This window comes from Hyperolius riggenbachi, chromosome 11 (genome assembly GCF_040937935.1).
Source record: "Hyperolius riggenbachi isolate aHypRig1 chromosome 11, aHypRig1.pri, whole genome shotgun sequence".
NCBI lineage: Eukaryota > Metazoa > Chordata > Amphibia > Anura > Hyperoliidae > Hyperolius > Hyperolius riggenbachi.
This window is the reverse complement of record NC_090656.1, coordinates 29,462,509-29,488,025: the sequence shown is the minus strand read 5'-3', so window position 1 is coordinate 29,488,025 and position 25,517 is coordinate 29,462,509. Positions and strand designations below refer to the sequence as shown.

Here is a 25,517-nt window from a genome sequence, read left to right as displayed (position 1 = left end):
TATCTAGCAGCAGCGAGCAGTTGTGAGAGTTTAGGTGGCCCTACACTTATAGATTTGACCATCAGATATATTTCTGTCAGATGCCTGTCAAGTCTAATCTGACAGGAATCTATCTGATGTGTGCCACCCACTAGGAACAGATTTCCAATACATTTCAGAATGAAATCTATCTGAATGCATTATTGGACCATTAGATCCAATGCAACTCTATGGGCCATCGATCTGCTGCCAGCATCAGATCAACCTAGATCTTCCATCCTGTCAGATAGATCAAATACAATAAAATTGATCAAAATCGGCCACAAATCGATCAATCTGGGAATTTGATAGAATCTATTTCTGATCGATCGATGGCTGAAATCGACCAGTGTATGGGCACCATTAGTGAGATCCAGTAAAGCAGAGTTCCCCAACCCTGTCCTTTAGGCCCACTGTAATGTTTTGCAGAAAACCACAAACATGCACAGGTGGGGTAATTAGTGTCTCAGCAGAGCTGATCATCTACCTCTGTGGAGTTCCACAAAACATGCACTGTTGGTGGGCCTCGAGGACAGGGTTGGGGAACACTGCAGTAAGGGACACAGGGTGAAAATGTGGACACAGTAGTGCAGACTGCACCGATGTTGGTGCGCCAGGACTAACTTGTGAACTTGCATAAAGGAGAACTTTAGTGAGAGGGATATGAAGGCTGCTATATGTATTTCCTTTTAAAGTGTAACTGTCGGGCATAAAATTAATTCGTTTTATCTGGTAAACAAGTAATAAGGATGCTAACCAGGCAATCCAAAAGTTAAAATCTCTATTACTTTTCTTGTTTATTGATCATTCCCCAGTTTACCTGACTCTTATTTGGTACGTTCTGCACAATGGTAATTGCAAGGCATGCTGTTTTTTTTTTTTTTTTTTTTTTTGCTTCTTTATTTCCTCTCAGACTTAACCAATTAACAGAAGCAAAAAAAGACACCCCAGCATGCCCTGCAACTTCCTTTTTGTGTACCAAATAAGAGTCAGGTAAACTGGGGAATGATCATTTATCAACAAGACAAGTAATAGAGATTTGAACTGCCTTGTTAGCTTCCTTATTACTTGTTTACCAGATAAAAAATAAAGAATTGATTTTATGCCCGACCGTTACACTTTAAGCAATACCAGTTGCCTGGCTGCCCTGCTGCTCCTCTGCCGCTAATGCTGTCAGCTACAGACCCAGAACAAGCATGCAGCAGATCAGGTGTTTCTGACATTATTGTCAGATCTGACAAGATTAGCTGCATGCTTGTTTCTGGTGTGATTCAACCACTACTTCAGCCAAATAGATCAGCAGGGCTGCCAGGCAACTGGTATTTCTTAAAAGGAAATCAATATGGCAGCCTCCATATACCTCTCACTACAGTTCTCCTTTAAGTAAAACTTGTTTAATTGAAAGTATAAAAGATACACATCCCAAAACAGGTTTCAGCTCTTGACTTTGTTGATGAAGCCAGAACACAGAACAGGATGTGTATCTTTGTTACACAAACATTGCATTACACACATTTTACTGCAGTGCTTGCACAGAGGAGATACACAAGTGTCAGCCACAATGCTCTATAGCTCTAGCTGTGGCAATTTGATAGATACAGTCCTGCTGACCTTTATGTACAGCAGATGCGGTACTGTCCATCATATTCTACTGACCGGGAACTTGTGCTCCTTTGGCAGCATCATTACTGAGACTTTTTGATATTGTGTTGGAGACATTACCCTTTGTTTTGACTGTCTTTATCCAAACAAGCTGCCTTCACTGCGCTATTACTTGTGTATAAACTTTTTTTTTTTCTTCTTGATTAGCTCAGAGCCTAGCCACAGTTTATGAAGGCCCAACCATATTGATAGGCTTCATCACCACGCTCTTGGTGTTGGGCATAAAGTCTCATCATATTTGCTAATCAGAATTTGCCAATCAAATTTAATTATTTCATAAAATTAAATAAAGAAGGGGAGAAAAGAAACAGACCAAAGATGAAGAAAAGTACCGCATCCTCCCACGTACAAGACGCGCCCCCGTCCTCAGCAACCACGGAAGCAAAACTGTGCACCCCACAGCTCAACATTTATCTACACACTGCCCTATGCTGGACACCACACACGCACACAGACACACGCACAGACACGCGCGCACAGACACGCGCACAGACACACGCACAGACATGTGCGCGCACAAACGCACGGACGGACACACGCACGGGCACCCGCGCGGACACGCCCGGACACACGCACGGGCACATGCACGAACACACGCACGGGCACACGCACCACACTACTAACACTCGTTCCAGTTGGGGGGCTGTCCCACACTCCCAGTTGGCCCACCCACTGGAGAACACGGTGAGTAGAAAAGAAATCACCAAGAGAAAAGTGTAAAAGTGTAAAGAATAGCTACTTAACATTACACTTGTGTATAAACTTTGAAGCTGAATCTGGTAGTTCAGTGACACAACTATCTGTGGTAGAGGTGCTGTATTGGTAGCTCAGGGACACAATTAGCATTGGTAGAGAATACAGTAGACCCGTAATACAACCAGCACTGATAAGGAAGCTGCAGAATGCAGCATAGAGAGTGAAGCTAAGCCATTGTTCTGTCTCTCCCACATCACAGCCACATGCAGGAGGTGCAGGAGCGGCTGCAGAGAGAGAACAGACACCTGAGGAATCTGGAAGATGAGAGGCGGATAGAGCAGGAACGCTACAAGGTGAGTCACGACATAGGCGGAAGGAGACACATCACGTGACCTTGTAATACAATACTTACCTTCACTTGTGTCATTCTAGCTGTCACTGCGGCAGTCAGACCTGGAGCACCACCATCCCTCCGAGGAACCAGGGTGGGTATACAACATCAACATCATCCCCTCAACAGTCTTTCCAGTCTACAGGTCTCTAATCATTATTTCTCCACAGGTCTCTGCGCTCCGCCAGAAGGGCATTTACCAGCGCTGGGAACCTTAGGACAAAACCGCGGGGAGGTTCATGATGCCACTGTATTCCCCTCACCAAGCCACAGCATGATTCGGAATGTATAGATAAATGCTGCTAGGGCAGAGGTGCTCAGGTGGGACCCTCCCCAGAGTATCTGCTTCACTACAGGAGCCAGCAGAGCACAAATACGGCAGCTAAGGGTTCCTACAGTGGCCAATTCACACCCATGGCAGAGACATTCCGTACATGGCTCAGGAGACGGACAATCAGGACATTGGATTGCTCTCCCCAATTTATAATCCAATCCCTCAGTGTTTATCCTGTCATGTTACATTACTACCTGCAATTTATTTATTTTATTTGTTGAGAGGGTGGGGGTTGGGTTGCACCTACCTCCCTCCCTAGCTGACTACACTTATGTGAAAACCCATTTCTTTCCCCTATAATCTCTTGTGCCATAACCCACAGGACACTGCTGGAGGGATAAGTAGTACTGTCCCATTTTCCCAACCCCAGGGACCAGTGCAAGTGCCTTCATGTAGTATGTACCCTCCCAGAAGCATGGATTTTGAAAAGGGCAGGGGTGTATCTAGGTAATATTGAGCCTATAGCAAGCATTGAAATTGTACCCCCTCTTACTCTCATACTTGTGTTATGGTCACCTGTGTTTTTGGCTCAGGATATTGCTGAAGTTAGTTTTTTGAAAAGATCTCTTCTCATTCCATCTCTGTCCTCTTTTATAACATTAGCCCAAATACACCCTACATCCATAAATTAAGAATTAGATCTTAAAAGACTTATCAAACCCGATTTACTTACCTGGGGCTTTCTCCAGCCCCTCGCAGCTGACAGCTCCATTTGTTGGCTTAGGGTCCCTGCACGGTGCAGAGGACAACCTTAAGGTCATCCTTACTGTGCCTGCGTGAAGCACCGCTGTCAATCATGTTCACATTGTCTACAGCGTACTGCACCTGCACAGTATGCTGGACAACATGGGCTTGATTGACAGTGGCGTTTCACGTAGATGCAGTAAGAACAACCTTGAGGTCGTCCTCTACACCAGAGAACCCGGGCAGGCGGCTGTGACTGGAGCTGTTAAAATGGGACAGACAGCTGTGAGGGGCTGGAGAAAGCCCCAGGTAAATAAATTAGCTTATCGGTTGCTAATTCGTTCTCTTCTAGATATGTCTCTGAAAAAGGAGAGAGAAAGAAATGTAACAGCACTGGCTTTTCCATCTCAGCACATGTCAGGCCTGATAAAGAGACAAACTCACAACAACAGTCCCATGGAAGGAGAGCTTTGCTGCAGAATTTCAGTATTAAAACAATACTGAAGTGAGCTGCAGCAGAAAAAGACATACACCTCTGGAGAGATAAAGGTATAAGTCAGCCAGCTGGTGCTCAGCGTCCTGTAGGCACACCACACCTGCAAACAAATGATCCACAACAAAAAGAAGACACAGCACTTAGAGGCTGTGTGCAGCAACAAACTGTATTGAAGCAAACAGTACACTACATGTTTTGGGGCGGAGCCCTTCCTCAGGTGAGGTACCTAAGGAAGGGCTCCACCTGAAACATGTAGTGTACTGTGTCTGCTTCAATACACCTATTGAGAGGGAAGGCTCTGGATTCTATAGAGCCTTCCCATTCCTGCCTCAGGGTCCTGGTTCTAGCGCTGCCACCTCCAGAAGCCCTTGTAAGGCATTGGGAGCACTTGTGTGTCTGCTTCTGAATACAGACAACTCCTTACTGCAGTACAGAGCAGCCTGTCTTCAGAAGTACTCGGGACAGGAGTGCTTCCAGGGATCCCTGAAGACCTACATGACCAATTGGTCAAACAAGTGTAATGAGTGGCAACACTGAACACAGGGAGGAATGGGAAGGTGCTATAGCATCCACTTCAGTATCACTTAAACCTTCAAAACTGCTTTTAGTGATGTCATTACAATGGAATATCTGCATTGTACTGTACAGTAGTTCTAACTAGAGCTTTACTAATCATTCCAGACTGGTGTAAATATACACAGCTGCAGGACTTTGTCTTTTCCAATGCAATATAAAATTTACACCAACTCTGAATGATTAACAGCTCTTAATTTAATAAAAATGAAATGGTCCTGGACTATGCAGAGGCACTGACTGTAAGCAGGGGTTATCACACCTAGGCTGCTCTCCATCTTCTGACACTTCTGCTGCCTTTGCTGCAGAAATTCCAGTTTAGAAAGAAGTTTCTGGCAGATGGAGAGCGGCATGGAGCGCATCAGCAAGAGGTGGAAGCTTAGGTGAATTAAGCTTTTACTTACACAGCCCATGGTCTGGGTCGATTTCATTTGTTTTGCAAAATTGAACTCACTCATCCTTAACTCCAACCAATGGCATCTAATGCAAGAACTTCAATCTGTAATCCTAGTGAGACTCCCTCTCCCATTTCCTGGCCTACAACACTGGAGTCCAAGTCCACTTCTGAAGGAAACTCCACACAAAAGTGACATTTAGAAGTTATCTGCATCCTGATCACACTCCAATAACAAGGTCAGCCAGGAGTCACTGATTATAAACCCTCTGACAGGACCACTGTACCGTCACTGTTACCCACATCCATCCAATAGCAATAGACACATTACACCCCCTCAGGCACTGATCTACTGAAGCCTCCTCCAGTGAGGGTCTCATCAGTGGTCAAAAAAAATTGTCTGCAGTTATGATAGTTAATGAGATGCTAATATTTCTGAGTTGATATAAATATATGCAGCTTGTAACAAGACCAGCCAAATACTGCTGCTATGGTCCATTTTCAAGCTGCATACATTTGTTTATAATTAGCATAAACATTTGCATCAATGCAGAATTATTTGCATTTCATTAACCATCCTTCATAGAGCTGGTTGATGAAATGCTTACAATTCCAGGTTGCATGAACATATAATGTAAAAAATGTAATTGAATATAGATTGTATGCAGATAACCCTTTATCAACAGGAAGTGCATTCAATTTGGAATTACCACCATCTCATTGACCAAGTTTGTTAGCCTGTAAGATTGCAGCCTTTGCCTGGGTCATAGTGGAACATAGTGGAGGTAGTTGACAGTTTAGTAAATGAACAGCTACAGTATGTGACCCTGTAGTGGATCTGGATGTATCCTGAGCCAGAAGCGTTTATTAACCTTTCTCCCAGGAGATAATGTTTTAACACACCTAAATATAACTTTGCAGCTCTTAGCAATTGAAAATGTTAAATTAATAAACAAGTAATTTTCATGCTTCAGAGCTTTTAATGTATTTTCTTGATAAGGTTTAAAACTATCTTCTTGGAGAAAATTCAGGAGAAAAGTTAATATAGGATGGCTAGTTCATAAAGAACACACGGGCCCATATCCTAAGTGCAATTATAATCATGTATTATTTATAAACAACCAACACAGTACATACTGCAGCTCATCTACTAAGTACTGGAAGCTACAGCTGACCTTTCTGATCATTGTTTTAACTCCTTAAAGGACAACTGAAGCGAGAGGGATCAGGATCTGCCATATTTATTTCCTTTTAAGCAATGCCAGTTGCCTGGCTGTCCTGCTAATCCTCTGCCTCTAATACGTTTAGCCATAGACCCTGAACAAGCATGCAGCAGATCAGGTGTTTCTGACATTATTAGCTGCATGCTTGTCTATGGTGTTATTCAGGACACTACTACAGCCAAATAGACCAGCAGGGCAACTGTATTGTTTAAAAGGAAATAAATATGGCAGCCTCTATATCCCTCTTGCTTCAGTTACCTTTTAAGCCTTTCCAGCTGATGATTCATACTGTCTGTTCTGTGAACTCTGGAGAAAAGACAGCATGAGTCATCATGGGGAGGGGCTAAGAAGTGATCATGTTGAAATCAGTATAATTTCCATTTGGCTACATAATAGAGAATTTATTCTGGGTAACATGGAGCATGTGTGCGAAGTGATTAAACACATTGGCCCATATGTAATTCACTCTTCCTCTAGGAGATAATTTTTCAGCTTCTATTTAGAATAACTTTTCAGCACTTTTCAAAAGTACCAAAAAGTAGGTGGAAAAGTACTATCAAGATTCTGATTCTCCCCCCCCCCCCCCCCCCCCTTGCTTGTGGTTAAAAAGGCATTTTATCAATAAGATTGAAAATACCTCCTAGGAGAAAAATTACTTGCATCCTGGCCTTTGTTTCTTTGTAGTACACTCCAGCTGGGCCAGATTAGTTTAAAATCAAATCCCTACAGTAAGGGCCCAGTCACACTGGAAGCGCTTTTCTGAATGTTTTGTAATTGATCCTTGTTTTTTTTTTAAATCACTCCCATTCACTTACATTAAAATTTCAAAAAAATTGCTGTGAATTTGCGATCGCAAAAATGACAGCAATTTTTACTGTTATTTCAATGAAAGTGAATGGAGGCGATTTAAAAAAAATAAAAAATAAAATAAACAGTAATCAATCGCAAAATGCAAAAGAGCTTCTATTGTGAATGGGCTCTAAAAGCTGCAAATACAATCATATTACCACTGCTCCGCTATGACCCAAATCCTAACCACTGAGCAGCAATCATGACTCCAGGCTTGCTCGCTGGATATGGTAGTAAGGATAGTCAATGGAATGCAAATTATTGTGAGTTGATGCTGAATTATGCGCAGCTTATTCCAGACCTATGGAATTCCACCTGGCTTAATTTTCATTGGTCAGTTTTTAAGCTGCACAAATCTGCATACAGAATTTGCATAATCCTGCATCAACCTGGAATTATTTGCATCTCACTGACCACTCCCATCTCTGAGGTCCGACATGACATTCTAGCAGGCGTGGCTCCGCCTATTAAAAAACACTGTGAATCTCTCACCCATCCTACGGGCGCACACGTAATCATTGCACTGCTGTGTTTTTTCTATATTTGTAAAATCGATTGTAAATCATTTTAATATATTTATATTCTTGTTTTTGTAATAAATAAAATATTGGAGAGGCCTCCGGCAATGCCTGTTCTTATTCTGCCACCACCTCAGAGGACACAGAATCCGGATCGGTAAAACACAGCTTCAAAGTTCCATAAAACAAAAACCCCAAATGTGTCAGCTGATCCGGCGTGAAGTATCAGGCGCTGGCGGCTGTCTGGCTGCGGAGTGCAGTGACAAAACTCCCCTCCGCACAGAGCCCAGATCCCTCAGCTGCACTTCAGCCCGTCAGCAGAGCAGGAAAATCAATAATCAGCATTTAACAGTTGCCTTTTAGTCAATATACAGCACTTAAATTGGCTTCAAGCAGAGGGAGCTGCCGATAAGCTAACTGATCCACTTGTTGTGGGACTGCCTCTGACATTACGACACTCGTTAGGAGTTAATTATCATGTTAACACCAGCCTGTACTTATCAAAAGTGTCTGCAGGCCCGAGGACGGCATATTCATGACATAATAATCACGCAGGTGTCGGGGGGGATTGTGCAGCATGATGTCATTTCTTATCATGGAAAAATAAATGTTCCACTTTGACACAATCAAAACAAACGATCCGATATTGCTTAAAAACATTTTTCCACTTTACAGTAAAACAGTATGAAAACAATGTCCCTGCCAGAGGTTGAAAGTCCTGGCTTCCATACATGAGCAGAGCAGGCGCTCTAAGCTCATGTGATCTGCATGGGAAGGGGATGATGGAGGGGGGTGAAAGGTCACAGGCCGAACCGAGCTGGGGTACGACGAGGGGTTCCTGGACTCATCTGCTCTTTCCTCCCCGGGGTGTAGATCTTTGTGGACCTGCAGAGACAGAAGCACATGTCAGATGGTCAACTATCTATATAGCCTGACACTAAAAAAGGCTGGCAGGCATGCTAGCATCTGTAGTCCTAGCAGCATCAGTGGTCCTCGCTAGTGAGTAGCAGATTGGCTGTGTGGTCAGTGATGTCAGTGGCTCCCAACTGCAAGCAGATTGGCTCTATGGTCAATAATGTCACTGGCTCCCAGCTGCAAGCAGATTGGCTGTATGGTCAGTGATGTCACTGGTGCCCAGTAGTAACTATCAGCTGCTCAGTCCGATGTCACTGGTCCCTAAAGATGCAGGGGTCACGGAGGCCATTTTTACACCATTGGCCATGACATTTTTTAGGTATTTAAAAACACACCTGAACAAAGTGATATGGAGACCATTTCCTTTTAAACAATGCAGATTTCCTGGCTGCCCTGCTGATCCTCTGCCTCTCATACTCAGACATTGACCCTGAACAAGTATGCAGCATATCAGGTGTTTAAGTGGATTAGCCGAATAGATCAACAGGGCTGCCAGGCAACTGGTATTGTTTAAAAGGAACTAAATATGTCACTCTCCAAATACCTCTCACTTCCGTTGTCCTTTAAAAACCTGAACATTGTTTACAAATGTAAAAATTGACTGCTCTGCTCATTAAAGAGTACAGAGTTGGAAAGTAGCGAAGGCACAACTGCCTGTAGCACAAGATGCCAAACAAAGGCTATGGTCAGAATGCGGCCCTCCTTGCCAGTTAATGTGGCATTTGAGAGCTTCAAATATCCCATCATTGTAAACAGCGCTATTCTGCAGAAGGGGGCAGAGCTGCCCCACCACCTTCATGTTCACTACAGTTACGCCACTTAGGTCTGTAATAGACTGTCCAGTAAATGTTAAATCTTAATATATAATTTGGCCCGCGACTTGAACTTGATTTTGGTTCCTTGCGTGATTTTGTGACACCCTTGGCCTATACAAAGGTACATAAACAGGATTGTGTACGGGAGATTCCACCAGCATGTGCTGTGAGCGGGTCCATAGGAGTACAACAAGTGGAAGCCATCCCCACAGCACCACCTGCCTGAGCATCTGTCCTGTTTACAATCACAGCGTCTCAGTGCTAATGTCCTGTACTGGCTAGACAGTCTTGTGCTTTACTGATCGCTGGCGATCAGCAAAGCACAAAATGCGGGCAGAAAGTGCCCAAGTAGAATGAGGCCTTAATCATAGCTGTGCAGCAGTGTGCCCTGTTCTGTGCTAATATGTGAACACTGAAGGTTAACCCTGTAGTTGTACATTTTGTGGTATTAATAAGGGTTAATGGCTGCAATTGGGGACATGGGGGGGGGGGGGGGTGTTAATGACTATTAATCAATGCAATGTAACTGTTAACCGCTTCTGGTTCTCAAGTGCAGCGATTAACTTTTCCTTAAATGCAGTCAGCAACTTTCCAGCGTTGACATATTTGAGCCAGTAAAAATTCAAGCTTAAAGGAATACTGTAGAGGGGTCGGGGGAAAATGAGTTGAACTTACCTGGGGCTTCTAATGGTCCCCTGCAGACATCCTGTGCTTGCGCAGCCACTCACCGATGCTCCTGCCCCGCCTACGGTTCACTTCTGGAATTTGCCACTTTAGGGCTCGTTTCCACTAGGAGCGGTGCGATGCGGCTACATTTCCGCATCGCACCGCAGGTGTGCTGAAACACATGCACGCCAGTGGAACAGTTACCACTGCGTGCATGGTGTACGGAGCGGTGTGATCCGATAATCTGCAGCATGCTGCAGATTTTCGCACGGCCACATCCGCCCGCAGCCGTGTCCCATCTCCTCAATACACTTCCGCATCGGAGATGCAGAAGTGATGCCATGCGGCTGCGTAGCCACACTCGCATCACTTCGCAAATGGAAGCCCGCCCAAAAGGTTGGAAAACCACTGCGCCTGCGCAGCTGTGTCCTCGCTCCTGCTGACATCACCAGGAGCATACTGAGCAGGCGCAGACCATACTGGGCCTGCGCAATACACTCCTGGGGATGTCAGGGGGAGCAAGGAGATGGCCACGCAGGCACAGTTGTTTTCCAACTTTAAAGTCCTAAATTCCAGAAGTGAACCGCAGGTGGGGCCGGAGCATTGGTGGGTGGGTGCGCGGGTGCTGAACGTCTGCGGGGGGACCATTATAAGCCCTGGGTAAATTCAACTTTTTCCCCCCATCCCCTACAGTAGTCCTTTGAGAGGCTCAAATATTGGATGGATTATACAAGCTGTGGCCTTTAATTCTCAGCACTTGCCCTGCATGAGGAGGTGACCCACCTGGAGCTGCCGAGCGTGCTCTTCTTATCCTGCTCTTCTCTCCTCGCCCTCAGCTGCTCCTCCGCCATCATCATCTCCTCCTCCATGGCCGACGCTTCCTCCTTTGCTCTACGCCGGTTCTCCTGATCAGCACAAGAGACATGGGTCACTCACTGTTGAAAGGACAAGCCTCCCAGATCTGGCACGGTCTCAGTCTGAGAGCTGCATATTACCCACAACTCACCTGTCTGGATTTCCCAGCGTGTTTGATGCTGTAGAACATGGGCCCGAGCTCCGCCAGCCACTCTCCATCCACTGCCGTGACGCACTGCATGTATTCCTAGAGGCCAGAGACAAAGGGACACTCGTTACTTCAAGTTATTATAGCTTTATTCTGGAAGAACCAACCAGATTCAGTTCTGCACTACAAGTTCCATCCAACCTCATGGCTCTGCAGTCTTGATCCAATAGGTCCACTGCCTCAAAACATGAATGACCTGTCATAGTGCAGCAATTCAAACTAAAAGGACAACAGCAAGTACCTACCTAAGGACGCCTGTCCTGAGCTCTCCTGAGAGCAGGAAGGAGCCCAGACCTCCAGGGTATGAAGCAGACAGCAGCACTACTATCTAATAATGCCACTAGCAGGTGCCACCACACCACAAGAAAACAAGCATGAACCGCTACATAAACCTAAGGAGTACAGAGCTCAGACCAAACATTAACTGGCTTGCGCAATGCGATAGGGGTAATCGAGCTTGCAAGTCACCCTGCATACCTGTTGCTTAAGGTGGGTAACTCCCGGGAGAGGTTAGAACAGGGTCACAAGAGACAGCCTTAACACAACATTTCTATGTAACACACACCAGGTATGGATCTGTAGGGTTCTGTATGTGGTGAGGGTTGGGGGAGCAGTGATATGAGGTACACAGGTATGTTATGGAGACACAGAACCACCAGGTATGGATCTGTAGGGTTCTGTATGTGGTGAGGGTTGGGGGAGCAGTGATATGGGGTACACAGTTATGTTATGGAGACACAGAACCACCAGGTATGGATCTGTAGGGTTCTGTATGTGGTGAGGGTTGGGGGAGCAGTGATATGGGGTACACAGTTATGTTATGGAGACACAGAACCACCAGGTATGGATCTGTATGTGGAGAGGATTGGGGGAGCAGTGATGTGGGGTACCCAGTTATGTTATGAAGACACAGAACCACCAGGTACGGATCTGTATGTGGAGAGGGTTGGGGAGCAGTGATATGAGGTACACAGGTATGTTATGGAGACACAGAAGCACCAGGTATGGATCTGTAGGGTTCTGTATGTGGTGGGGGTTGGGGGAGCAGTGATATGGGGTACCCAGTTATGTTATGGAGACACAGAACCCCCAGGTATGGATCTGTAGGGTTCTGTATGTGGAGAGGGTTGGGGGAGCAGTGATATGGGGTACCCAGTTATGTTATGGAGACACAGAACCACCAGGTATGGATCAGTATGAGGTGAGGGTTGGGGGAGCAGTGATATGAGGTACACAGTTATGTTATGGAGACCCAGAGCCACCAGGTATGGATCTGCATGTGGTGAGGGTTGGGGGAGCAGTGATATGAGGTACCCAGTTATGTTATGGAGACACAGAACCACCAGGTATGGATCTGTATGTGGAGAGGGTTGGGGGAGCAGTGATATGGGGTAAACAGTTATGTTATGGAGACACAGAAGCACCAGGTATGGATCTAAATGTGGTGAGGGTTGGGGGAGCAGTGATATGGGGTACCCAGTTATGTTATGCATGGCCGGATTTCTGGCAAGGCCACATAGGCCATGGCCTAGGGCACCAGATAAACAAGGGGCGGCCTGCAGACAGTGGGCATTATTTGCAAGTGTCCAAACAAATGAAAGGGGTCAGGATAACTGCACTATTAGTACCAACTGGCATCTGCCTGTGCTGTGCAACAGGCAGCTACAGTCCGTTAACCAAACGTTTGTGAACAGTGTGTGACTAGCAAAAAGCCAGGCCTTGTCCAATGACATAGCAGCAGCTGCAGGCAGTTACAGAAGGCCGGGTCTCACGCACTTGGCATGGGGGATGAAAGGACCAGGGGCAGCACCAGCAAATAGTACAGAATACAGAAGGCAGCCTCTCACAGTACCCATTTCTTAATTATTGATTGGCCAGCGCTGTTACCCTGAAAACAGCAGTGGGTACAGGACTTACTTTTACGTGTTGCTGACCCCACCCAATGTCCAATTGTGAGCCACTTTTGACAATGTGTGTGTGTTGGATGGCTCCCACCACGCCCATCACCTGTAGATCGCTTGATTGACCAGTTCCCCGTGTGACGTGATTGATTCACTTCATATTGCCATGGAGACCTCGGCACTAGCCGCAATAGAGGACACCAGCGGGCCAAAAATGTTTGGGTGGGTGTGGGTGTGGAGAGTGGTGGTAGGATACGGTTTCGGTTGGGGCGGCTGGTAATAGTCGGCCTTGGGCGGTAAGAAGTACAAATCCAGCCCTGATGTTATGGAGACCCCAAAGCACCAGGTATGGATTTGTAGGGTTCTGTATGTGGTGAGGGTTGGGGGAGCAGTGATATGAGGTACACAGGTATGTTATGGAGACACAGAACCACCAGGTATGGATCTGTATGTGGAGAGGGTTGGGGGAGCAGTGATATGAGGTACACAGGTATGTTATGGAGACACAGAAGCACCAGGTATGGATCTGTATGTGGTGAGGGTTGGGGGAGCAGTGATATGGGGTACCCAGTTATGTTATGGAGACACAGAACCACCAGGTATGGATCTGTATGTGGTGAGGGTTGGGGGAGCAGTGATATGAGGTACACAGGTATGTTATGGAGACACAGAACCACCAGGTATGGATCTGTATGTGGAGAGGGTTGGGGGATCAGTGATATGAGGTACACAGGTATGTTATGGAGACAGAACCACCAGGTATGGATCTGTAGGGTTCTGTATGTGGAGAGGATTGGGAGAGCAGTGATGTGGGGTACACAGTTATGTTATGGAGACACAGAACCCCAGGTATGGATCTATATGTGGTGGGGGTTGGGGGAGCAGTGATATGAGGTACACAGGTATGTTATGGAGACACAGAAGCACCAGGTATGGATCTGTAGGGTTCTGTATGTGGTGGGGGTTGGGGGAGCAGTGATATGGGGTACCCAGTTATGTTATGGAGACACAGAACCCCCAGGTATGGATCTGTAGGGTTCTGTATGTGGTGAGGGTTGGGGGAGCAGTGATATGAGGTACACAGGTATGTTATGGAGACACAACCACCAGGTATGGATCTGTATGTGGTGAGGGTTGGGGGAGCAGTGATATGGGGTACCCAGTTATGTTATGGAGACACAGAACCACCAGGTATGGATCTGTATGTGGTGAGGGTTGGGGGAGCAGTGATATGAGGTACACAGTTATGTTATGGAGACACAGAACCACCAGGTATGGATCTGTATGTGGTGAGGGTTGGGGGAGCAGTGATATGAGGTACTCAGTTATGTTATGGAGACACAGAGCCACCAGGTATGGATCTGTATGTGGTGAGGGTTGGGGGAGCAGTGATATGAGGTACTCAGTTATGTTATAGAGACACAGAACCACCAGGTATGGATCTGTATGTGGTAAGGGTTGGGGGAGCAGTGATATGGGGTACCCAGTTATGTTATGGAGACACAGAACCACCAGGTATGGATCTTAATGTGGTGAGGGTAGGGGGAGCAGTGATATGAGGTACACAGTTATGTTATGGAGACACAGAACCACCAGGTATGGATCTGTATGTGGTGAGGGTTGGGGGAGCAGTGATATGGGGTACCCAGTTATGTTATGGAGACACAGAACCACCAGGTATGGATCTGTAGGGTTCTGTATGTGGTGAGGGTTGGGGGAGCAGTGATATGAGTTACACAGGTATGTTATGGAGACACAGAACCACCAGGTATGGATCTGTATGTGGTGAGGGTTGGGGGAGCAGTGATATGAGGTACACAGGTATGTTATGGAGACACAGAACCACCAGGTATGGATCTGTAGGGTTCTGTATGTGGTGAGGGTTGGGGGAAGCAGTGATATGGGGTACCCAGTTATGTTATGGAGACACAGAACCACCAGGTATGGATCTGTAGGGTTCTGTATGTGGTGAGGGTTGGGGGAGCAGTGATATGGGGTACACAGGTATGTTATGGAGACACAGAACCACCAGGTATGGATCTGTAGGGTTCTGTACGTGGTGAGGGTTGGGGGAGCAGTGATATGGGGTACCCAGTTATGTTATAAAGAGCCACAACCACCATGGCTATATGTAGCAACTAAAACACTGCACAGCAGCCTGGTGGTTCTCGTTCACCACAAATGGCATCAGTTTCAAATACTAACACATCATTACTAGGACAATGCTGCCACCCAGTGGTCACTGGTCAGAATTATACTGCTTTAACGTGACACTGAAGCGAAAAGAAAAATATGATATAATGAATTGGTTGTTCAGTACGGATAATTACTAGAGTATTAGTAGCAAAGAAAATGTTCTAATTTTTTTTCCCGTTATATAGTTTTTTTTATAACATTACATCATTCTCTACAATAAACTCAGTGTCGTTGCGTGCAGCTGCCCGTGTCCCTGTTATTTGCTACTGCGCAAGTGCGCAGTACGGACAGCTGGACGGGACCAGGAGCAAGGCGAGCGAGCTAGGCGGGTGGGTGCGTGGTGAGTGCTCGTGCGCACTGGCGGCGGTAGGGGGGGGGGGGGAATGTCTAGAGGTCTATTAGTTCTCTAATATTTGCAGTTTACACATTTCACCTCGCATTCGAATTGATTTCACAGCAGGCTAGTGAACTGTCGAACTTTCCTCTGCAGAAAAACAACAAATTACAGTGAAAGACACTTGAGTAATAAGCTTCAGAAGACAGAGCTCTCTGTCATTTGAAAGTAGTGGGGAGATCAGTGGCTCTTTTGCATAGATAATAACTGGAGTTTCTTATCTTTACCTGTACTGGAAATAATATTATACTCTCTATCTCTTCTGTTAATGTTTTATTTCTTAGCTGTACTACACATACAAATCATTTCATAAGTTTATTTTCACTTCAAATTCCCAAGTGAAAATAAACTGAAGAGAAACAATTGTATCTATCCTCCCTCTCCTAAAAATGATTTTCTAAGACACCCCACTGTTTTATTTTACATTTAAATCTACTTTTTAAAGTTATTACAGTTTCATTGTCTCTGTTCAATGACACATTCATTGAAGTATGCCAGAGCCCAAATCTATGAACTATTGCCCCTTTTTATCTCTTTTCAGCTCGCAGAAGACATTTTCTGCCAGACAGTGTTCTCCCCAGGCTCTTCAAGGCCCGGTTCACGGCCCGGTTCACATTAGCGTTCGCTGTCCGGATCCGCCTGATCGGATCCGGACCGTATACTGTACAAACGGAACGTACGTTCCGCATAGCAATGCAAAGTCTATGCGGATGTTCACATGCGTACGTTCCGTACAGAACGGAGCCGGATCGGATCCGGACTCTTTTCCAACATGCGCTATTTTTTGGGTCCGGATCATCCAGCCCACCCACCCGGACCCGAGCCTGACTGCACCATCAGGATATAGAAACCAATGGGAAACGGAAAGCACAGAACACACTGGCTATCAAAACCGGACGTTCTACCCCACTGCCTATGCGTATTCTAGCGGCCATTTCGGATGGGGACACATGGGCCCAGCATTCCTGGAGTAGAGCAGCAGTGACTTTGTGCTGGAGCTGGTGGCAGTATGTCGGACGTGGAGGTGAGGCCCTAAACAGCGGAGGACATGATTGTACAGGTGCACCTTCTGCTGACCTCCCACACCCCAACAATTTTAATAGTTTTTTTTCGCTATTTTTACCACACGGATCCGGATGTCAGCTTGATTTATGCCTGATGCAAACGGACAGGATCCGGATCGGAACCGTAAGATCGGATCGCATCCGGTCCATTTGCATCCCAGAACGCAAGTGTGAACGGGGCCTTAGCCGGGTGGTCCACCCAGCTAGTTTTGAGGAGCACCCGGCTGTCATCGGCTAACCTCCTCCTCTGCTGCAAGCAGAGTTGAGCAGAAAAGCTTCAGCCCTGCATTCTTTCATCTCGCCCAACCCGGCTACTTTTTCATTCCATTTCGCTACTTTGTCATGCGACCCGGCTGGAAGAAAAAATTCTGGGGAGAACACTGCCAAGAAAGTGTTTTATTGCTATAATTCATCATCAGAGAGGGTTATTATTATTATTATTATTATTAATTGTATTTATAAAGCGCCAACATATTACGCAGCGCTGGACAATAAATATATACAATGATACAAGGATGACATACATAGGGTTATACACATAGAACAAAGTTATACATACAAATTGTACAAAATACATGATCATGCAATATGGGCTGGTTAGGTAGGCCCAGTAATACAAGTACAGGCTGTCATAGGACAGGAGCACATGATCCTGTAGATTACACTAGGGAGTGGAGGACCCTGCCAGAGGCTTACAATCTAAAGGGAGGGGTGGAAACACTAGGGGGGGCTGTTAAATATTCCTTAGAGAGTTACTGTGTGGTAGGAGGTGGGTAGGCCATCATAAAGAGGTGGGTTTTGAGGGCTTGCTTGAATGTGTTGAAAGAGGGAGCAAGGGTTACACTATAGTCCAACCCGTCACCAAGTCTCGTAATGTAACTGTACAGAGAACAAGACTTCGGAGATGGAGAAGGGTGTGCGCAGCAGCCGTCGCTGGAGAAAGCCCTCGGGTGAGTAGATCTATTTACTCAATGGGCTGAGACGGGGGGGGGGGGGGGGGAGATCGGGAGGGAGGTGGGACGAGGGGGATAGGTCACCCACACAGCCGCCATAAAAGAGAGATCCCCCCCCCCCCCGCCCACAGAGGGAGATCCCCTGCCCGTACAGCCACCATAGAAGGGAGTTCCCCCCGCCCGCACAGAGGGGGATCCCCCGCCCGCAAAGCCACCATAAAAGGGAGTTCCCCCCCCTCACCCACACAGAGGGGGATCCCCCGCCCACACATTCTCTGTATACAAGAGGGAATCCCCGCACATTCCCTGCCCCGCTGGCTGCCCAGGGATTCCCTAGGGTTGCTGGATGCTTGTTCTGCACGCTGGGGTAGCACAGATCGCTACCCACAGCGTGCAGTCAGGCATCCAGCCATCCTGGGGAATCCCTCCAATGAGAAAAAAAATGCAGCCGGCGGGGCAGAGAAACAGGAAATCTCCAGTCGGCATGGACGAGCTCAGCTCGTCATTAACGTTGTTTTGCAGGTTTTTGCTGGACGAACTCAGCTCGTCCATACCGCCAGGGAGGCTAAATTCAAAGACCCCATTTAGCTCTGCTTTCCTGCAGCTGTGCTTCTATCCATACAGGCTTAGGATTTCTGTGGCCTGGTCAGTTTGAGTAAGACAGGTCACTTTGGCACCTGCTCAGCACCGGCTACAAAATCACCATAATTTGGGTGCCAGCAATAGCCAGACACTGAATTGCGTGCAGAAGAGAGGAAATTAGGTAATGGGGAATAGGGTTGCAATGGTATGAATATCCACGGTATGATAACCGTCTTAAAAAAAAAAAAATACCACAGTATACAGTATTGCACAATTATTTGGCCAGGGGTCGCTGTTACCAAAAGAAAAGGAAGAAGTGGTACTCGCGCGAAGGTTCGAGGCAAAAGGAGTATTTGTTTAAGCCCGCCGCTGTCCGTTCCTTGCATCACCGCCTCTGCGTCCCCCAGGCCCCCGGAAACTGGTAAACCGCAATTGCGCATGGTATGATTACCATGCACAAACCGCAGTATACTGCGGCAACCCTAATAGGAAATATATTTTTTATATTCCCCCCGAGGTTACCTAGTGCAGGGAAAGTCGTACTCTGTGGTCTTAAATTACTCACCATCTACTTCCTGTGAAACAGAAGTCCAGCCTCCTCATGTAGATGCGTGGTTTCTACTGCAATGCAAGAATTCTGGAAAATGTCTAGCATCTGTTATTCTTACTAGTTTGTGTATCACATGGTCACCCCTGACTGCCCCAAGCACCAGCTGAGTCCACAAGATTCTACTTCCTGTTGCTTTGTATAGAGGCAGACAGTCTGGGAAGGGAAGCAGACTTGAATTGCTTCTTCAGAGACAAAGAATATTTTTTTTTAAATTAGATAATCGCTGTCTGAGTGCAATAACGTGATCTTTAACCTCCCTGGCGGTAGCCCTGAGTCAGGCTTGCAGTGGAAAAAAAAAAGCCAGGAGCGGTAATCCCGAGCCTGACTCGGGGTAGCTGCCGGGAGGTCTTTTCAGAGCCTGCAGGGCAGCAGGCATTGCAACTCACCTCCCCCGGGATCCAGACACCGGCAGCCATTCTTCTTCCTGTCCTTGGAGGCTTTGGATCACTCGGGTGCGATTGCGGTTTGTCGTCATGACGACAGACAGCGATCTCACTACAGGGTTACAGCTCCACCCGGAGGGAGAATTGCAGTGCTGAATCCGAGGGAGGGGAGTCTGTGTAGGGCTGTCACAGATCTCTCTTCAGTGTGATTTTTTCCTGGTTTTAGGGTCTAAAAGCGTGCCAAGAAATTGCACCACTTTCGGACCCTAAAATCCAGAGACAATCATACCGCCAGGGAGGCTAATTAAGTTCAGAAAAACTACTGTCCTGAAACCCTCTGGATGCCAGCATAACTCTAAAACCTGATGGAATTCCATCCCTCTCCCTTCACAAAAATAGGAATTATTTTCTATTGTTGCCTGAGGCATCAATGGGAATTTTCCATTAAATTTCTGTCTTGATGGAACTGGTCATGGGCGTAGCAATCACCCCTGCGACCCCTGCCATTGCAGGAGGGTCCAGAGGCTTTGAGGGCCCTTCCACCTCCTTGCAGCCAATTAGCCAAAAAACGTGTGCAGGAGAGTGTGCAATTTTGTCCTGCTTCCAGGCGCTGCTTCACAGCAAAACACTCTCTGCTGCCATTCGCCGGCTCCTGATCACGTGGCCCGCATGGGGTTCGGGGACCAAGGAGGCCCCATGCTATCATTTAGGGTCTAGGTATGCCCCTGGAACTGGTCATTAAAACTGGGAAAGAGGGCAGAAATCACCAACTGTGACACAGACCGAAATAAAACCCTGGACAGGAGGAAGTGTGCATGTGTGTGTGCGCGCGCATTTCCTTTTCTACAAACTTCCTTTAACGCATACATGTCAAACGCCGGCGCGGGGGCCAAATTTGGCCCCCAGAGCCATTACATTTGGACTGCAAGTGCTTTCCCCACTTTGCATTATGTTTGGCCCTCTCTGGACCACCAGGGAAGCTATACTGCAGGTGAAGCCCTAGAACACTAGGGAAGCCATATGGAGGCGGTAAGGGGAAAGTACTAAACACTGTGGAACTGTATAGGGGAGAGTGGGGACCACTAGACACCAGGAAACTGTACAGGGGAGGGATAAGTACCATCAGACACCAGGGAACTGTTTAGACGAGGGAGGAGGACTGCTAGGCACCAGGAAATTGTATAGGGAAAGGATGGGGGCATGAGACACCAGGGAACTGTATATGGGAGGGTTGGGGCCTCTGGACACTAGAAAACTATATGGGGGCTATTAGACACCAAGGAACTTTATAAGGGAAGAAAGTGGCAAGTAGACATTGAGGTTGGCCCGTGACCAGGTCTTGTAGTACAATTTCGGCACACTTTGTATTTGAGTTTAGTATTTTTTTGCTAAAGCAGGGGTGTTAAACACGATGGGGGACTGAACACGCAGGAATAAAGAAACCATAAAAGCCCTGTACACAGTAGCTAGGACTTTTGGTCACTTGCTGTCTAATATAAAATACCTCCAGAATTGGTGGTCTGTGCACAGTAAACTAAAACAGGCTGTGCATGGCCCCTGCTGTGCGCATAGTACTGACATCATCAACAAGTTGGCCGCTCCCAGGCAAACTGCAATTTCAGCTTTGGAGACGAACCAGTGGAAATACATTGTGGTCAGCAGGTCTGCTACAGCAAAATGTCACATTTACATGAAGAAAGCCTTAAAGAGAACCCGAGGTGGCCTTGTATTACGTAAGTGGGGCACAGAGGCTGGTTGGGCACACTAACACCAGCCTCTGTTGCCCCATCGTGTGTGTCAAAGACCCCCCTGCTCGCCGCTAAACTCCCCGCAGTGCTGGCGACACGCAGCGCGTCGCCAGCACAATGTTTACTCTATCGCTGTCTGTCAGCGCCGCTCCCACGCCTCCTCCGCATCGCCGCTACCCGCCCTCGTCCCTTCCCTCCAATCAGCGGGCAACAGAGGCTGGTGTTAGTGTGCCCAACCAGCCTCTGTGCCCCACTTACGTAATACAAGGCCACCTCGGGTTCTCTTTAAGGAAACCTATTTTTCCAACTAACAATGACATTTCCAACTAACAATGACACAATGACAACAATGATATATGGGATGTATAAAAAGCCAGTGCTGTAGATGCTCTTACCTTGGTTGTCATCACCAGCTCATGGTAGACGATATAGTCCGGGGTGTAGCCCATACCGAACAGGGAGCTGGTGGGGTGCAAATGGCAGGGCATTCCTGTGCGCACATTCACATATTCCCCGATTCCCTGCAGGAAGAGAGGTGCGTCAGTCATGTGACCTTTCCCATCTATGATCCCTACACCAGATACCCGCCTTCCCTTACCTTCAGTCTGGCCGCCTGATGGAAATACGCTGCACAGATGCATTTCCGCACAATATCCCAGTCTGACCCGCAGGAGGACAAGGACATCCGCTGGGCCACCATAATGTCCTTCAGCTGAGCCCGAACTTCTCGCACCTGATGTGGATGAGATCAATGTATCCATAATTTACTGTATTTATAGGTCACAACTTTTTACACAAGAGCAGTCCAGTTCAGGAGCTCACAGACATATGTATCTACCCGAGGGACACCCTTTCATCAGCAAGACAAGGAACCCACCGACCAGCTGTGAGAGAGAACTGAGCAACCAGAGGGACACCCTACTGCCAACGAGACAAGAAGCTCACTGTCCAGCAGTGAGAGGGAATGGAGCAACCAGAGGGACACCCTACTGCCAACGAGACAAGAAGCCCACTGTCCAGCAGTGAGAGGGAATGGAGCAACCAGAGGGACACCCTACTGCCAACGAGACGAGGAGCCCACTGTCCAGCAGTGAGGGACTGGAGCAACCAGAGGGACACCCTACTGCCAATGAGACTATTTACCTTAAAACAAAGTAAATGGGTTGCTTCATCCCAAACAAACATCATTACACCCTAGTAACCATGCCTATGGAGTCTAAGGAGGTTGCACGATCATAACTCTGCTTATTTTGAGGTATATGGAGGTTTATGAACTAAAAACAAATATAACAGCACATGGTGGTGGGAGGTGGAATTTCACCTTTCAGATTAGTTGTTCCCACAAAGCCAACAGTCCAGCTCACATACAGATAATCCCCACTTACCTTCCGCATGGCCTTGGCATGGATGAAGTGCTGGTTGCACCAGCCGCTCGAGTAGTTGTTATTCTTCCATTGAAGGAAAACATTCAAATATGTCAAGTGGTCGCTCTCCGGAACAGCAAACTTCTCTCGGACCTGATCGCTCTCCTCCTCACGCCCCTGGAGGAACAGAATGACACTCAGTGTTATTGTCAGATAGTCAATAGTTGTAAGGAAGATATCCCGCTGCACTAAGAGATTGGTTAAAAGTAATTTTTTATTGTGACATCAAGACAAGACAAGACAAGACAAATAACACTTATATCGCGCTTTTCTCCTGGCGGACTCAAAGCGCCAGAGCTGCAGCCACTAGGGCGCGCTCTATAGGCAGTAGCAGTGTTAGGGAGACTTGCCTAAGGTCTCCTACTGAATAGGTGCTGGCTTAGTGAACAGGCAGAGCCGAGATTCGAACCCTGGTCTCCTGTGTCAGAGGCAGAGCCCTTAACCATTACACCATTCAGCCACTGCAATCAATCAATGGACAATAGATCAAAAGCTCATGCGTATCGCAACAAACATGGCTCCTTAGTCATAGCTTACAAGTGAATGCACACAAAGAGTTTAAAATAGGCAGGTGAAATTCGCCCACCGTGGGCGTCTCAGCTGCTTTAACAGGATACCACACAATAAAATGACCACATCATGCAAATCTATTTAAAATGGAGTTAAACTTATATCATACTAGTAGACCTAAGCCCGTTTACAAACAGGCTCTAGGGGTGTCTCTCGCCGCCAGATGTCAGTGCACACATCCCGCCTGGCTAACTGACCCCATCGTCCTGTCCCAACGGCTGTCCGTGCTGTGCACATGCACAGTAGCTAAAAGCATGGACCCAAAGAAACACTGACAGGAGTACGCAGGGACAGTTGGGTTTTATCACAGGCATGGGCAAACTTGGCCCTCCAGCTGTTAAGGAACTACAAGTCCCAAAATGCATTTGCCTTTTATGAGTCGTGACTGTGGCTGTAAGACTCCTGCAATGCATTGTGGGACTTTTAGTTCCTTAACAGCTGGAGGGCCAAGTTTGCCCATGCCTGTTTTATTAGGTAGGATACTAGACTAAGACCCCACCGTCTATTCATGCCTTGTGGGATAAGTGTCCCAAACTGCCAAATCTAAAAGGCCTCTCGCTTGAGAAGGGTCCTGTGTAAGTCATCACCCCTGGCCGACCAACTCCCCCTCTCCACCCCATGGAAACTGAATGCAGTCATGTCTCCACCGCGAACCTGTAGGAAATGCTTGGGCACACTCAAGATTTGTACAGCGTGTGATATTCTGTGCGACTTTGCAGGGAGACTCAAAACAACAACATAGCCAATTTACCCCATTATTATGGTACCCAACCAGTCACACGCAAGTTTGAGCAAATACACACTCTTATTCAAGTCCGATGTATAATCCCAAATACAAAGGAGGATCCTCATATTAAAATCAAATGATAGGTGCCTAAAAAGCACACAGTAAGATACAGCATCTGACAGCAAACTATGGTTCTAAGGTCAAATAGTACAGACACACGGGCCCAGATGCAATTCACTTTTGCTACTGTGTTTTCTCCTAGGTGATATTTTCACAACTTGTCATAAAATGCCTTTTAAGCCATCAGTAAGCAAGAAAATTCAATTGTAAAATGCTGAAGAGTTAGTTTAAGGCTACTTTCCCACCAAGACGTTGCGTTTTAGGGGATGTTACGGTCGCATAACGTGCCCCTAATGCAACGCATGGTGGTGTTGAAGTTGGACGTCAGATTGAGCTGTGTTATGCGGCTCTCAAAGCAGCCACTCCAGGTTAGTGATGGGAAGTTCAGATCTTTTTAAGGATATGGTTCATTCAAATCGGATCATTGAAAAGATCCGGATCTTTGAACTGAATCATTTAAAACATTTTACTAGGGAAGCAGACTGGGGGTGAAATGACTAGTAGGACAGGACTTTCCCTGCACTGTACATTCTGTATGTTCCTGTTTCTTCCAGACAGACATCCACTGTGAACCGAATCTTTCATTGTGATGATCCGGATGATTCGACTCACAAAAAAGATCCGGATCAAATGAAGGATTCCTTCATGATCCGGACAACACTACAGTCCTACCATGAGTCACCACAGTGCAGTGAATATTAATTAGCCAATAGCCATGTGGCTGGCCACAGAGGAGGAGGGGAGACCTCCTCCTCCAACATTACTGAGCATGTGCAAACAGTCTAACGCTGCTTAGCCCAGTATAACGTACAGCATGCAGCACTTTGTTTAAATGTGCTGCGCTACTATGTAACACAACGTGGGCACTGTGAACAGCACATTGATTTTACAGTGCTGTGAGTTAGGCTGCGTTACTGGCTGCTGTAACGTGGGACTTTAACGTCCCACTGTGTTCCCAGCCTTAAGGGAAGATGAAAATGTATCTCCTAGGATAGAACTCAGATGAAAAAGTTAATTGCATATGGGCCACGGTGTGGAAAACCTCTACAGCAGGGGTGTCAAACTAAAGTACGAAATCATACACTGGGACCTAGTCGTGGCCAACCTCAATGTCTACTGGCCACCTTCCTCCCTTATATAAGTTCCCAGGTATCTAATGGCCCCTGTCTAACCCCTATACAGTTCCCTGGTGTCTAGACGAGGCTCCCCACCCTCCCCTATACAGTTCCCGAGTGTTTAGTGCTTCCCTCCTTCGGCTTCCCTGGTGTTCTAGGGCTTCACCTCCAATACAGCTTCTCTGGTGGTCTAAAGTGGGCCAAACATTATGTCAAGTGGGGAAAGTACTTGAGAGCCACATTTAGCCCATGGGCCGGAGTTTGACATGTATGCTCTACAGGATCCTGAGGCTTCCCTCACCGTAGGCAAGTATGTAACCTTTGACCTTAGGTTAGCCTCGGGAAGTCTTTACCAAAATTCTTCCACTATACAAATGAAAATACAAGAGAAGAAAGGGCCCAAAGAAAGGAAACAACAACATGTGGGTGATGG

General features: G+C 46.9%; 2 protein-coding genes across 7 annotated transcripts in view; one reads left to right on the top strand and one right to left on the bottom strand.

The window, feature by feature from the left end:
• PMFBP1 (polyamine modulated factor 1 binding protein 1) overlaps positions 1-3,822 on the top strand; it is a 294,257-nt gene extending 290,435 nt beyond the window's left edge. For all 4 annotated transcript variants that reach the window (XM_068259442.1, XM_068259444.1, XM_068259441.1 and 1 more), the window contains 3 exons: positions 2,636-2,729; positions 2,809-2,861; positions 2,938-3,822. In XM_068259442.1, the coding sequence (XP_068115543.1) occupies positions 2,636-2,729; positions 2,809-2,861; positions 2,938-3,010 (220 nt within the window). In that variant the 3' untranslated portion in view covers positions 3,011-3,822. The remainder of the gene's footprint in view (positions 1-2,635; positions 2,730-2,808; positions 2,862-2,937) is intronic.
• Positions 3,823-8,396: 4,574 nt separating this feature from the next.
• Positions 8,397-25,517, bottom strand: part of DHX38 (DEAH-box helicase 38) — an 81,463-nt gene continuing 64,342 nt past the window's right edge. For all 3 annotated transcript variants that reach the window (XM_068260860.1, XM_068260861.1, XM_068260862.1), the window contains exons 21-26: positions 22,514-22,669; positions 21,727-21,861; positions 21,524-21,649; positions 11,241-11,336; positions 11,018-11,139; positions 8,397-8,723 (exon numbers count right to left, since the gene is read on the bottom strand). In XM_068260860.1, coding sequence (XP_068116961.1) covers positions 8,639-8,723; positions 11,018-11,139; positions 11,241-11,336; positions 21,524-21,649; positions 21,727-21,861; positions 22,514-22,669 — 720 coding nt within the window. In that variant the 3' untranslated portion in view covers positions 8,397-8,638. The remainder of the gene's footprint in view (positions 8,724-11,017; positions 11,140-11,240; positions 11,337-21,523; positions 21,650-21,726; positions 21,862-22,513; positions 22,670-25,517) is intronic.